Below are 13,944 nucleotides of genomic sequence, written 5' to 3'. Positions count from 1 at the left end.
TTTTAAGGAAGTGCCAAATCAATTTCCAAAGTGGTTGTACCATTTTACATTCCCACCAGCAGTGTATAAGTGTTCCAATCTCTCCACAGCCTCTCCAACATTGACTATTTTGTGTTTTTTAGGTTAATGCCAGCCTTGTTGGAGACGGAATCTCATTGTAGTTTTGATTTGCATTTCTCTAATGGCTAATGATTGTGAGCATTTCCTCGTGTATCTGTTAACTACCTGAATGTCTTCTTTAGTGAAGTGTCTGTTCATACTTTTTGCCCATTTTTTAATTGTTATTTGTCTTTTTGCAATATCATGTAGACTTTAGAGGTCAGGCGCTGATCTGAGATGTCATAGCTAAAAACTTTTTCCCAGTCTGTAGGTAATCTTTTTACTCTTTTGGTGAAGTCTTTGGATGAGCATAAGTGTTTGATTTTTAGGAGCTCCCAGTTATCTAGTTTTTCTCCATTATCTTTTTTAACATTCCCAAAACCAAACTTGTTGCCATCAAGTTGATTTTGACTCATAGTGACCCTAGAGGACAGAGTAGAAATTCCCCATAGGGTTTCCAAGGAGCAGCTGGTAGATTCAAACTGCCCACTTTTGGGTAGCAGCCAAGCTCTTAACCCTGTGCTACCAGGGCTCTGTTCCAAATTCTTTTTCTATCCTTATGGAAGTTCAATTTAGATGTATTTTGGAATTCTTATTCTATTTCAGTGCTCGTTTCATAATTTCTACTTCTTTGCTTCCCTCACTGTTCTACTTTAAAGATTCTCTTCTTCAGCTGTATCTAATCTGTTGTAGTGAGTTAACTGAATTTTTGTTACTGTATTTTTAATTTCTAGAGGTTCTATTAGTTTCTTTAAAAATCTTCCTAATCGTTTTGCTAGTTGCTTCTTCCTTGCTCATATTTTTTGTTGCATCTTTTATTTTTAAAGACATGATATATAGTCATTATATCTTCAATATATAATTATTATAACGCCTAAAGTCATTAGAGGTCTAATTCTGCTATTTCTTTTGAGTCTCTCATAGGATCTTCTCCTGTGTTTGATAGTTTTTGATTGTGAGGTCTCAGTTGATGATTTTAATCTGAGGTAATTTTGAGGGCCCTAAGTAGAGCATATATTCTTCCACAGAGAATCTGTTTATACCCAAACTAACTGATAAAAGCAATTAAAGAATCCAATCAAAAATGGACAAAGGATATCAGCAGACAAGTCACAGAAAAAGAAAAACAAATGTCAACAAGTGAAAAAATGATTACCTTTACTTGTAATCAGGGAAATACAATTATTAAGAGATCATTTTACATTCATCAGATTGGAAAAAACAATCAGCATTGGTGAAGGTGAGGCGAAATGGGCACTTTCTGACATACTGGCAAGAAGGCAGTTTGACAATATATAATACAATTTATATAATTCACATTTCTTTAACCCACCATTCAATTTCTAAGTATTTTAAATAGTATATACATACCCACCCCCCCCAAATGCATTCCTTAACTGCAGTTCTGATTAAAAAATAAAATAAAATAAAAATGAGCTCTGTGGTTAATGTTTCTTGTTTTGTATCTCCAAATGGCTGAATGGTGAGTTTTTTTTTTTTTTTTTGGTGGTCGCTTTTGTGATTTATTCAGTTTACTGAGATTTAAAAAATATATATTTTTATTGCTTCCTTAAAACCCATCTCCCCTTTCTTCTCTCCACAGCCAAGTAACCCGGGAAGGAGGTTGGCACTAGCTAACTGTCCTCACCTCCCACTCACCCCTCAAACCACTGCAATCCACATTTTGCCCCCAGCACTTCACTGAACATGGTCACTTTATAGAACAAATCAGAAATGGAATAAAAAAATTCCTATAATCAAATGGGAATGAAAACACATCATACCAAAACCTTTGGGACATAGCAAAGGCAGTCCTCAGAGGTCAATTTATAGCAACAGATGAACACATCAAAAAAGGGAGAAAATCAAAACATTAGCTACACAACCTGAACAAATAGAAAGAGAACAGCAAAATAAGCCTACAGCCACCAGAAGAAAGGAAATGATAAAACATCAGAGCAGAAATAAATGAAATGTAGACAAAAAAAAAAGAATTAACAAAACTAAAGTTGGTTCTTTGAGAGGATCAACAAAATCAACAAATCACTGGCCAAACTGACAAAAGAAAAACAGGAGAGGACGCAAATAACACAAGAAATGAAATGGGAGACATTACAAGAGACCCAACTGAAATAAAAAGGATCATAACAGAGTGTTATGAAAAACTATACACCAACAAATTTGAAAACCTAGAGAAAATGGACAAATTTTTAGAAACACAGTACCTACCCAAACTAATACAAAATGATGTTGAAAATCTGAACAGACCCATAACAAGAGATTGAAAACTAAAAAAAAAAAACAAAAAAAAACTCCCAACAAAAAAATGTCCTGGCTCAGGTGGCCTTACTGGAGAATTCTACCATTTAGAGAAGAGCTTACACCAGTACTACTCAAATTATTTCAGAACATGGTCACTTAAAAAGTCACCAATGCCTTCCTTACTGCTAAATCCAGTGGACTTTTTTCTCTCTGTAGCATTTGACATTTTTGGTTACCTGTATTTCCTTGGAATTTTTTCCTCCTTGATTTCTGTGACATCACTGACCCTTAGTATTTCTCCCCTGTCAGGCAACTCATTCTTCTTTGCAAGCTTCTTTGCTTTCTTAAACATTGATGAACCTAAGAATTCTATTGTCTATCCTCTTCTCACCTTAGGATCTTCCTGGGTGTTCTCCACTCCATGGGCTGAACTGTCACCTAAATGCTGATGGCTCCCACCTCTGTATCTAGCCTGGAACTCTCTTCTAAATTCCTTATCATTACCTACTGGATATTTCTACCTGAATGTCACCCATGTCCAAGCTCCACATATTGAAACATGGAATTTCATCAGCTGTCATCTCCTGTTTTCTAGCTAGCTTCTGTCCTTACCCTCACAAACATGCTCCTCTTTCTTTTCCTTTCCCAGTAACTAGTCCAACCATCATCCACTTAACTGATCAAGCCAGGAACCTCTGAAACATCTCAAGTAAATACAAATTTATCAATGGCTCCTTAGGGCTTTCAGGATTAAAAAAAAAAAAAAGTTTACTTCTCATGGCGTAAAGAACCTTTCCTGATCTGGTCCTTGTCTACCTTTAGTTTCAGCTCTTACCCCTTATGCCCAGTACTCCAGCAGGTAGTACTATCAGCACATGGTCAAAATCAGATTGAGATAATTTCATTCATTCATTAATCAATTAATTCAACAAACATTTATCGAGCACCTATTATTTACCATGTCCTGAATATATATGGCATTGAAGAAAACAGTCACCAGTTTTTAGTTTAGTGGAGAATGTAGGTTTTAAAGAAATAATTACACATATCATTACAAATTGTGGCATGTGATAAAAGTATAAGATGGTTTGAAGGAACTGATTTAAATGACAATGAGGAAGTCCTCTTAGAAGAACTGACATTTAAGTGGAGACCTGAAGGTAAAAAAGCAGGGAGAAAGGTGTTCAGGTTGGCGAGATTGTCGACAAAGCCTCAGTTCACAGTCCACCCTTCTTTGCCTAGCATTGTGAAACAGTTCTCCTTTGCCAGCTGGCTCAATGCTAGGCTTTGATGATGAAATAGAGCGTGGGGGAAGCACTGCAAGGGGAGAATGGCAGGAAGGCTCTTTTCTAATTCAGTGTGGGAGTCAGTGGATGCGCTCACCTTAGCATCCCTCAGGACCTGACCCAGTTGCCCCTCAGGCCACACTCTCCCACCTGCAGCTGCTTCCATGGCAGCTCTGGTGCACCCTCCTGCAGCTGTCTCTAGGGCTGATAAAGTACAGGATACCCAGTTAAACCTGGGCTTCAGACAAACAACTAGTATAAGGATGTCCCATGCAGGAGCCCTGGTGGCACAGTGATTAAGAGCTCAGCTGCTAACCAAAAGTTCGGCAGTTCGAATCCACCAGCTGCTCCCTGGAAACCCTATGGCTTAGGCAATCTGCTCTGTCCTATAGGGTTGCTGAGTCAGAATCAACTTGATGGCAATGGGTTTTTTTTTTTTTAATGTTCCATGCAATATTTGGAATTGTATTTGCTAAATCTGGCAACCTAGCTGTCTCCCACCTGGCAGACCACTTCTACAGACCAACTCCAGCCCACCTGCACTCTCAGACAATGATAGGTGGCTTCTATAGACCAGCTCTGGCCCATACTCTCCAGTACATGTCTTCATCAGGCTGAGTGCTCCTGTACAACAAAGCCCTCTTTGAAGACGAAAGAATCTCAGCCTTGGTGGGAAGAGGACCCTCCTAAACCCTTAATTCCTTCATTGTCCACTCTAAGTAGTAGCTGCTTTTTTTTTGCGTCTGCTACTTGTGGACCACTTTGAGTCCTCTTTTACCCCTCTTAGTAGTTAACCACCTTTTACTATTTAGCAACTATTTATATTAAAATTACCCTTTTCAAATTACTAGTGTGGTTTCTGTCTTCTGACTGGACCCTGGCTGATATCAAGTGTTTGCTTATTGAAGAATCTGAAAGATCAGTGTGGCACTTACGGGTCCATGGCGGGGAGAAAGGCTTGCTGTGAAGTTGGGTAAGTAAAGGTTGCACTATAGAAGGCATTGTAGGCTAGTTAAAGATTTTACTTTATATCCAAAGTGGAATTTGAAGCAAACAAAGACTTTCAGGCAGGAGCATGTCATGATCAGCATTTACATGTTTAACAAATTCCTTTGGACTTCTGATTCTGGTAGAAACATGGTAGCAGCCTGATTCTGGATCTTTCTACCTCTCCTTCTGGAAACATAGAGTGCAACAAGAAAAACATCACTGACCCCCACAGATAATATCTTCAGTGAAACGTGGGGAAGCTAAGAAAACTCACAAATTCCACATTGAGTACAAGTGTTGTTAAAGGCTACTGATATCATCAGGGAGATATCAATTGGGAGGCCAATAGTGTGTAGTGGGGAACAACAAGGAGTAAGGAGGGGGATGGTGGTGGCAGATTTCAGAAATCATCAGTAAATACTCATTACCAGGACAGAGCCCAAATGTGAGTGGGACCTGCCATGAGGAGGGGTGAACTTGCAGTGTGTGAATCCTGAGAGCAGCAGAGAAAAAGGTGCACAAAAGTGCTTAGCTGTCAGAGGTAACATAACTCAGACAGCAAGTCCTTGAAAAGCAGGAGCTAGGTCCTTTAATGTAGCAGATGAAGGAACCAAGAAGCTCAAAGCTGGCACACAGAACCCTTTCTAAACAAGGTCATATCCTGAGAGAGGAGGCATGGCTGCACTGAAGTGCATTATGTTAAAGACACAATTCATTAGTGTAACCACATGGTAGAGGGAGCTGAGACACCTGGATAGGGTCCCTCCCCTTCACCCTTCTGCTAGTACTTGGTTCAGGAAAATCCAATTGCTTCAAATCTGAGTAAATAATTTCTACAGAGATACACTAATAAAAAATATGAAAGAGCAGCAAAACTTACCTACAGTTTTCCTGGAGAAAATTCACAAGAAAAAATGTCTCCACAAAGCAGATGAAAATAGTATACCAATATTTCAATGTGAATTTTAAAAAATCTAGTGAAGTAAATGCAACTAAGTACAAGAATTCAAGGAGGGTATGTCCCTGATGTGAAACAAAAACTGACAGAACTTAGGAACACCACAGGAAGCACACTAAAAGAACAGGGATTAGAAACAAATAATGCAAACAAAGTAAATGGATAAAAAGGATGAAGAGCAAATGACAGAAACAGGTGGGCAGAGAAGATCCAACGGTACAATTGGAGTTGCCAAAGAAATCCAAGGTGGTGGAATGATACAACTGTTTATGAATATAATTCATGAAAACTTTTCTGAAATAAAAATTTAACTTACATATTTAAAGGTCACACCATATTGGTGATAGCAAAATCTCATTAAGGGTAAGGTTGCACAGCCAGTTAATTGCTGCCAGTAAGTTGTACACCTGTAAAAAGTTGAATTGGCAAAAGTTGTGTGAAAGATACACTTAACAAAACAAAAAACGTAGCTGCTGAGACTGCTTAAGTACAACCAAACACCTGGTTCGGTTTTGTTCCTTGGTTTGGATGAAGGCGCAGGGTCACGGTTTCCTGGGACATCCCAGTTAACTGGCCTGATAATGTGTTTAGTACTTCTGCTCTACCTTCTAGTTCACTGTGCAGTGCCTGGGGTCTTAACAGCTTGCAAGCAGCCATCCAAGGCACAACAGTTGGTCTATATTCACCTGAAGCAACAGAGAAAGGAGTCAGGAATAAGAGGAAATGGGATGCAAGGCTAAATGATCCCATAAATAACTGCCTCCTTTGCTGTGAGACCAGACGAACTGGATGGTGCCCAGCTACCATTACTGAACATTTTGATCAAAGAGTCTATAAAAGAATCCTGATCAAAGGGGGGAAAATGCAATACAGAATTTCAAATTCTCATAGAACCCAGATTTTCTGGAGCCATGTAGGCTAGATGAACCTCTGAAGCTACTGCCCTGAGAATGTTTATACCTTAAACCAAACAGTAGTTAATCTTAATTAGTAATGACTGCCTTGAGCATTATGCTCTTTTAAGATCTAGCTATATGGGATCAATTAACAACAGCAACTGCGAAGATAGGAAACTTTTGGGACAGTGAGTATATGTTAATAGGGGAGGAACAACTCAAAAAAGGGTGAAAATGACTGCACAACTTCAAGAATGTAATCAGCGTCACTAATTGTACACGTAGAAACTTGAATTGGTGTGTTTTGGTGTGTATATTCTTAAGAACAACAAAAAAAATTGGAGAGAAAAAAAAGTCACACCATATTCCTCGGAAGTCAGACCCAGATTGATTAAGACATAGTCTAGTAAAACTAATAGACTTTCAAATGTGGGGAAAAAAAAAAATTCCTTTGGCCAGCCAAAGATCAAATTGGTTATAGATCACTTTGGTTGCATGGAGAACGAAGTGCAAGAAATTCAATTACAACAGAAGTGTAAACATTTTAAAGATGGGTGGAGTTACTGCCAGACCCTGGAAATTTCATTTATTTTAAAAATCGAGTGCAGTTGTGTGCCAGGCACTGTTTAAAAAAAAAAAATTCCCGTTGAGTTGATTTCGACTCATAGAGACCCTATAGGACAGAGTAAAACTGCCTCCAAAGAGCAGCTGATGGATTTGAACTGCCAGCCTTTTAGTTAGCAATTGTAGCTCTTAACCACTGTGCCACCAGGGCACTGTGTTAGGTGTTGAGAAATCATCTGGAATCAAGACACAGTGATACCTCCTCTCGCTGCTTTTAATCTTCTGAAGGGATGCAGATAAGTTAAAATGGTAGATAAACAGTTTTACTGAATTACAAATACGCCACGCTTTGGTAAGCTTCATCTGTCTACCTGGCCCAAAATGACTTGAAGAATGGAGATGAACATGCTCTTATCCCTTCCAGCCCCCCCCCCCCCAAAGGCATACCATTCCTTTGTAGGAAACCCTGGCAGTATACTGGTTAAGAGCTATGGCTGCTAACCAAAAGGCTGGCAGTTCGAATCTACCAGGTGCTCCTTGGAAACTCTATGGGGCAGTTCTACTCCATTCTACAGGGTCACTATGAGTCAGAATCGACCCAATGACAATAGGTTTTTTGGTTCTTTTGTAAAAAACATCTAGGAGTCAGCAACCTTCCTTTTCCAAATCTTGGAACCAAATTCTAGGGGATTAACTGAGGAGCAATAACCTAGAGTCTAACACATTACGCTTCTAAGTATCTGATTTGGGTTTGTACTGTGATTGACTACTTTGCTTTAAGCAGTAAAATATTTCACCTACCCTATTGGAAAGCTACTTTTCAAAGACCTTTTATTTACTCTGTGGAATTGCAGAATGGTGCAAAGTCCCTACTTCCTAGCTCTTGCATTATTTGTAGTGCAACAAGTTAGGTGAGAAAGCACTGGTTATGGAAGTCAGAACTTCTTTGGGTAATTTTCAAAGGCATCTTCAGATTTATGGATTTAAGGGCACTTGGCAGGTTTTGGAGAAATCTATCTAAAGATGTGTACCTTTTTCTAGTAGCAGTTTCCTATAAGCATAGCAATTAAAGCGGACCATTTTGTACCTCTCAGAACAGCCTATCTCTTGAGCTGCCATCATCAGTCAGTATTAGAAGCTTCATCTCTACTCAAGGTTTATATGCCATTAAAAAAAATTTTTTTTTTCATTCTCCAACTGAGACTGGAACTGAGTATAAGACACAATCCACAAAGCGAAGTCTCTTTTTGCCTTAAGTCCTGCCTACAATTCTCATAAGCACAGCTTGTTCCTTCATAAGCATTTTAAGTGATTAAATGGGAGGTGATAAACTAATGTCTTAAAAAAAAAATCCACGTATTAATTCATATACCCAGGAAAGAGTTGCTCTTGAGTAACTTCCTTGAGAATGTATTTATAGTTAGCATTTTGAATGTTTAGTGCCAGGCAGTCTGTTTTGTAAGTGTGCTCTAAATCTTAAAATCCTCTATGTACTATTTCCATTTTACAAATGAGGAAGTTAAGGCAAAGCACTTTTTTTCTTCTGGTTTACTGCCATGTTTCTAATATGCAAATATCAATATTCTATTATAGCAGATGAAAATTTTAGCTCACTTTACTCAATAGAATTCCTCTCGATTTTTTATTGAATACAATTGCAGTGTTTCCATTACTATGACTACATTATAATTGGTACATGTTCTTGGCTTAGGAAGGAAACATTTCCTTTTTTGTATAATTTTTTCCCTAATACATAGCTCTTTTTTCATCTGCCTTTCTTCTAACATTTAAGTCTTACATCCTCCACAGCTCTGTAATATGTCCCACTATACAATTTTCTAAATAGCCTAACCTGTCAGATAATCAGGTCTAGCCTCTGTGAATTGTGGTTTGGCTGCTAAACTTGTTCCACAGCTGTCATGCTAGGACTCCCCTTTATCTCTCCTGTGTTGGATCCTGTTTCTAGGCTCTATGCCATACACTTTCTTGCTTTGATGAAGCACATCCAGTAACTTTCTGAGAACCAGTAAATGGGAAGAAAAATTTTTTGTGAATTGGCATGCTTAGAGATGCCTTTATTTTACTACCACTTTTCAGTATAATTGGACATACAAATTCACTTAAGCTTTTCAAGACAGTACCCCCACTGATTCCCAGCTTCCAGTGTTGCTGTACCACTCTTAATAAGTCCCCAGGTGGCTCAACAGCTAACCTGAAGGTTGGTGGTTCAAACCCACCCAGCAGTGTTGTGGCACAAAGGCCTGGCAATCTTCTTCTGTAAAGATTATAGCCAAGAAAACCCTATGGAGCAGTTCTACTCTGTAGCACGTAGGGTTTGCCATGAGTTAGAACCCACCTGACAGTAACTGGTTCTTAATCTTCAGAACATTATTTTCTTGCTATCTGGAAACTTTCAGAGTATTTTTGGTGTTTTGAAATTTCATGGTGGTATATGAGTTTTTAAAAATTTTACTGACAATAGCCTTTTTTTAAAATCTTGAGATTCATCATTTCACCAGGTAAAATTTCTTACTATTCCTAATAAATTACACCTCTATTTTCTCAGTTCTCTCCCTGGAACTCCTATTGGTTGGAGTTTAATAACCTCCTGAACTGATCCTTCCTCTACCTCCACCCCACTTTTGATTTCTGTTCCACAGCATTTCCTTGCCTTTTATGCGATCACTGAATTTATTCATTATTTTAAGTTTCTTATGATATTTTACTAGTATCCTGCTATACATTTTTGAAGTAGTACTTTGTTATCTGAGGCTATTACATACAGTTCTTGGATATTTTCTAATTCCTGTCAGTTGCTTTTTGTTTAGATCTATCTACCTTTCATGACCAGTTTTTTAAAAAATTCTGGTTACCTTTGGCTGCCCCTATTTAAAGTGAAGCACCAAAAACCCTTTTGGGAGAGCTGTGTATATGAGCAGGACTTATTGACTGGGGTACTTCGCTATAGGGAGATTAGTGGCCAGTTGGTTTTTTTGGGTGGGGATCACAAATGGTTATCTGTTTCTTCTTCTCGAAGTGGTTTAGTTTTTTCAAGGAAGGATCCTCCACCATTCTGCCCGGTAGATGTTAAGACTGGCTGCTGGTATTCTAGAGCTGATTAAGGAACTCAGAGATCTTATTTATCCAATATGCAAAATTCTGCTTAATTCCCACTTTTATACAGGGACTCATGTGAGCCAGCAGCAGAGTGACCCTGAGTCGGAAGTCTATTTTTTCCTTTTTTTTTAGTTAAATTATTCTTAGAATAACTTTGGCCTCTAACTTTACATATCCTTGGTATAGTGTAATTACTGGTTTATCTTGACAAAATATCATCTCTGAAGCCAGTGCTTCAGACAACTGTTTGATTAAAATAGAAATTTCTAATAACTGAATGTCATTCAAGACATACTCCTGTTAATACCTGTAGGTTTCAAGTTTGGCTATCCCTCACTATATATCCAGATGAATTAAGGTCTTCCAAATGCAGGAAGAAGATCCTCCTCAAATGAAACTTATTCACATACATTTACTAAGGCCATTAAATTAAAAATCATTGTTTTAAAGGTATGGTCTTCAAGTTCTAAACACAACAGTCAAAACACAGTGACTGAAATAAAATGCAACAAGCGTCAACAAATAAATGTTATTGTTCTTAGAAATCACTGCTCTCTCATTGAGAAGGTTTGCTTTTATATTTCCTATAAACACATTTTATTTTTCTAAGTCAACTGTAGCTTCAAGAGCATTTTAGAGGAGTTGGTAAAACCTAACTCCCTTTGTAAATGCAATCTAGCTATTATCAACGGCCTTCTCAAAGGGAACAAACTCTAACAAACATGCAAAAAGAAGATGAGCGAATAGGGACAAAAGAATAAAACTAGAACATGAATCTCGTTTTTAACAGTGAGATAACATCAACGGGGAAGATGAGACCCTTGTTTCATTAATTAAGTTATATCTGCAAAACGCCAGTTCTTTGTGGTATTGAACAGTAATCCAATGTAAACCATGACTCCTGGCTGAGTTAATACAACAATATGGCTACATAAAAAAAAAAAAAAAAATCTCACACACAGTAATCACTGCAAGAAGATCCCAAAAGCTATAGAAAACATAAAGGAACTTTAATATCCAAACAGTCAGGGTAAAGAATACTGGATTGAGGACTCATTAAGTGTGAATTACTTCAGGATCTTTACAGTACCAGATGTATTTTAAAGTAAAATCTGAATGCATATTGCAGAGAAACAATTTTAAAAACCTTAATTTCCTTACCTGATACTAACACCAGTATGATTTTTGACTGAAAAATCCTTAAATGATTTGCTTTATACCAAGAGTAAGATTTAAATAGAAATTAGCAACGTTCCTGAAATGTGAATTTGTTCAGTAGTAACCTTTTTATCATGAATAATGACACCACCTTCTTCTCAAAAAGTAGTTAATGTAAAAAAAAAAAAAGTTAATGTACATTTTAAAATTCGTGAGATATGAAAATATACTGGCTAATAAAAAAAGTGTTATTACTTGAGATAGTCAAAATAAAAGAAAAATCATACTTTTGCTTAGATTAAATTATTTATGCCCAAATAATTTACCCTGCAGTCCAGAAGATGTTAAGGAAATAAAAGTATTTTTGAATAAGAGAAAATAATAAGGGTCCTAAAATAGAAACAGAGGCCAGAAGAATCTAAAAATAGCTTCCTGATATTTTATTTTTTTAGAGTATTTCATTTAAGCTGCTTTTGGTTGCATGCCCTGATCTGTAAAAGTTAACAAGGAAATGAAATTTCCAAGCATTTAAAAAATTTACTCATCTTCCATAAAGCAACTTTTAATGTACCAACACTTAAAAATACACAGTGACTAAATGAAACATCAGTACAGCTGCATAGAATTGAGCTCCAGAGAATTATAAACTTATGAGCTGTCTTTCCTGGGCTCTGGGTGAGAAGTGTATTGGATTCTAGAGACCAGTTTAGAGTCATTTGCTCCTACCTGGAAGATACAGGCCAGGAAACTCTTAAGACTTCACAGGCCTTTTCTGTTCCTAAATAAAACGCTGGGAGTTCTTTGAAGGTCTTAAAAACAAAAACAAAACAAAACAAAACAAAAAACCATCCTAATATGTATACTGGGGAGTCTTCGCCCTTTGTGAGTCAAGGAAGGTGGTTTGTGACTTTCCCTGAAAACAAAACAAAATCTCCCACAACTCTTCTAAAAGACTCTGAAATGTACAAGAAACATCAAAACTAGAACAGTGCCATCAAAGATTAAACCTCTTAACGCTTGGAGCTACCCCAAAATGATAAAATTGGGAACTCCAGGAAAACAGGTACCAAAACAATAAAAATAATGATTGCACTGAGGATTCTCCTCTTTGAAGGCTCTTTAAGGAGGTAGGATTTTAAGCGTCTTTTTTGTTTGTTTGTTTTTTGGCCTCTGAACATTTTTAAAAATGCTTTGCCCGGCTGGTCCTTTAGACTAATATTAGAGTTCACAACGAACCCCAAGTCTGACATAAGGATATTCTACAGTTTCACAGCTATCATTTGTACATATTAAAATTAAGTTGATTTACTCTTTTTGAGTAAATCTAACTAGAAAACAGCAAATTAATATACTCCTTTACATACAATTTTGTCTCAAAATTCTTGAAAAACAAGAGCAGATGACTGTGTTCAAAGACTACCAAAGTGTGTATTTGATATTCACATGCAAACAACTTAAAATCTTGTAAGTCTCATGTCAACTCTGCATGATACCTTTAAGAAGGAAATTACATACAAAGTTCACTAATTGTGCAAAATATTAAATTGCTAAAACATTTTACATAATGAAATGATACACATAAATGTAGAAATTGACACATGAAATTAACATGGGTTCATAAGAACTTATCACATTTCAGAGATTTTCTTTAGTAACAAGGTTTTGTTTTTGTATTTCCTGGTACACAACAAAGTTTATCACAGAAGATAAAAATCCTTTTCAACAAATCTAACAGGGAATTCTTGAGGCACCTTCTCATAGAAAACACAAAATGAACGCAATTATCTATCCATCTGAGAAAAGTTCTCAATTTAAGTGAACATCATTTTTTCCCCATTTAAGTATATTTTACAGAAATTTAATAAGGCAAGACAAATTTGTGAAAAAATGTAGATACAAAAATGATGTAAACTAATAATTTATATTTAAAAACCCCAAAGGGATAAACGTAGAGATGGGACAGCTCAAACAATGCCTATTTTTTTTAAAACCTAAAACGGAATTGTGCACAAGCTGAAGATAACAAAGAACTTCTAGACTCTGCACAGTTTTGGTTTTTCTTTTTTTACATCTTTATATTACATGCTTTAAATCGTATCAGGAATGCAAACTAGAACTGCACACTACTTTAGTGGAAAAAAAGTTCAACATTGTGCAATTTTCTGCCTCTTAATTTTAAAAAAGTGGCAGCAATCCCTGCATTTGTATTTGAAACAAGGATCTGAGAAACTTTATTAAAAAAGGTAATGAAGGCAAAAATTGGCAGACATCCAGCATCTTGTTTCTTTTTAAAACTTCGTGGATGATAAGTAATTTCATGATTAAAAAATGAATCTTTTAAATAAATACATTGTATCTGACATTTGCACTGACTGATTTGATAAATCTTTTAAGTAAACAACGGCTTTACTACACTCCCTGTAGCCTCAAGCCACTGGCTTTAGATTCTGGAGTCCTTTCTCATTGGGTTTCATACCCTGCCACTCGATACCCTGCAGGCTGGTTAGGCACCATGCTGCCATTCTGCCCTTGAGGTGGCTGCACTCCGTAATTTGGACCCATCCACGGTGCAGAAGACTGCGTCTGACTAGTAGAGAATGTGAAAGAAGGAAAG

General features: G+C 37.0%; 1 protein-coding gene across 6 annotated transcripts in view; it reads right to left on the bottom strand.

The window, feature by feature from the left end:
* Positions 1-1,240: 1,240 nt before the first annotated feature.
* The window catches only part of TIA1 (TIA1 cytotoxic granule associated RNA binding protein), a 39,334-nt gene continuing 26,630 nt past the window's right edge, over positions 1,241-13,944 (bottom strand). For all 6 annotated transcript variants that reach the window (XM_049857538.1, XM_049857539.1, XM_049857540.1 and 3 more), the window contains one exon: positions 1,241-13,917. In XM_049857538.1, the coding sequence (XP_049713495.1) occupies positions 13,791-13,917 (127 nt within the window). In that variant the 3' untranslated portion in view covers positions 1,241-13,790. The remainder of the gene's footprint in view (positions 13,918-13,944) is intronic.

The sequence above is a fragment of the Elephas maximus genome, chromosome 17 (assembly GCF_024166365.1).
Source record: "Elephas maximus indicus isolate mEleMax1 chromosome 17, mEleMax1 primary haplotype, whole genome shotgun sequence".
NCBI lineage: Eukaryota > Metazoa > Chordata > Mammalia > Proboscidea > Elephantidae > Elephas > Elephas maximus.
Note: the sequence above shows the minus strand (reverse complement) of the source record. Positions and strands in the feature narration are given on the sequence as shown.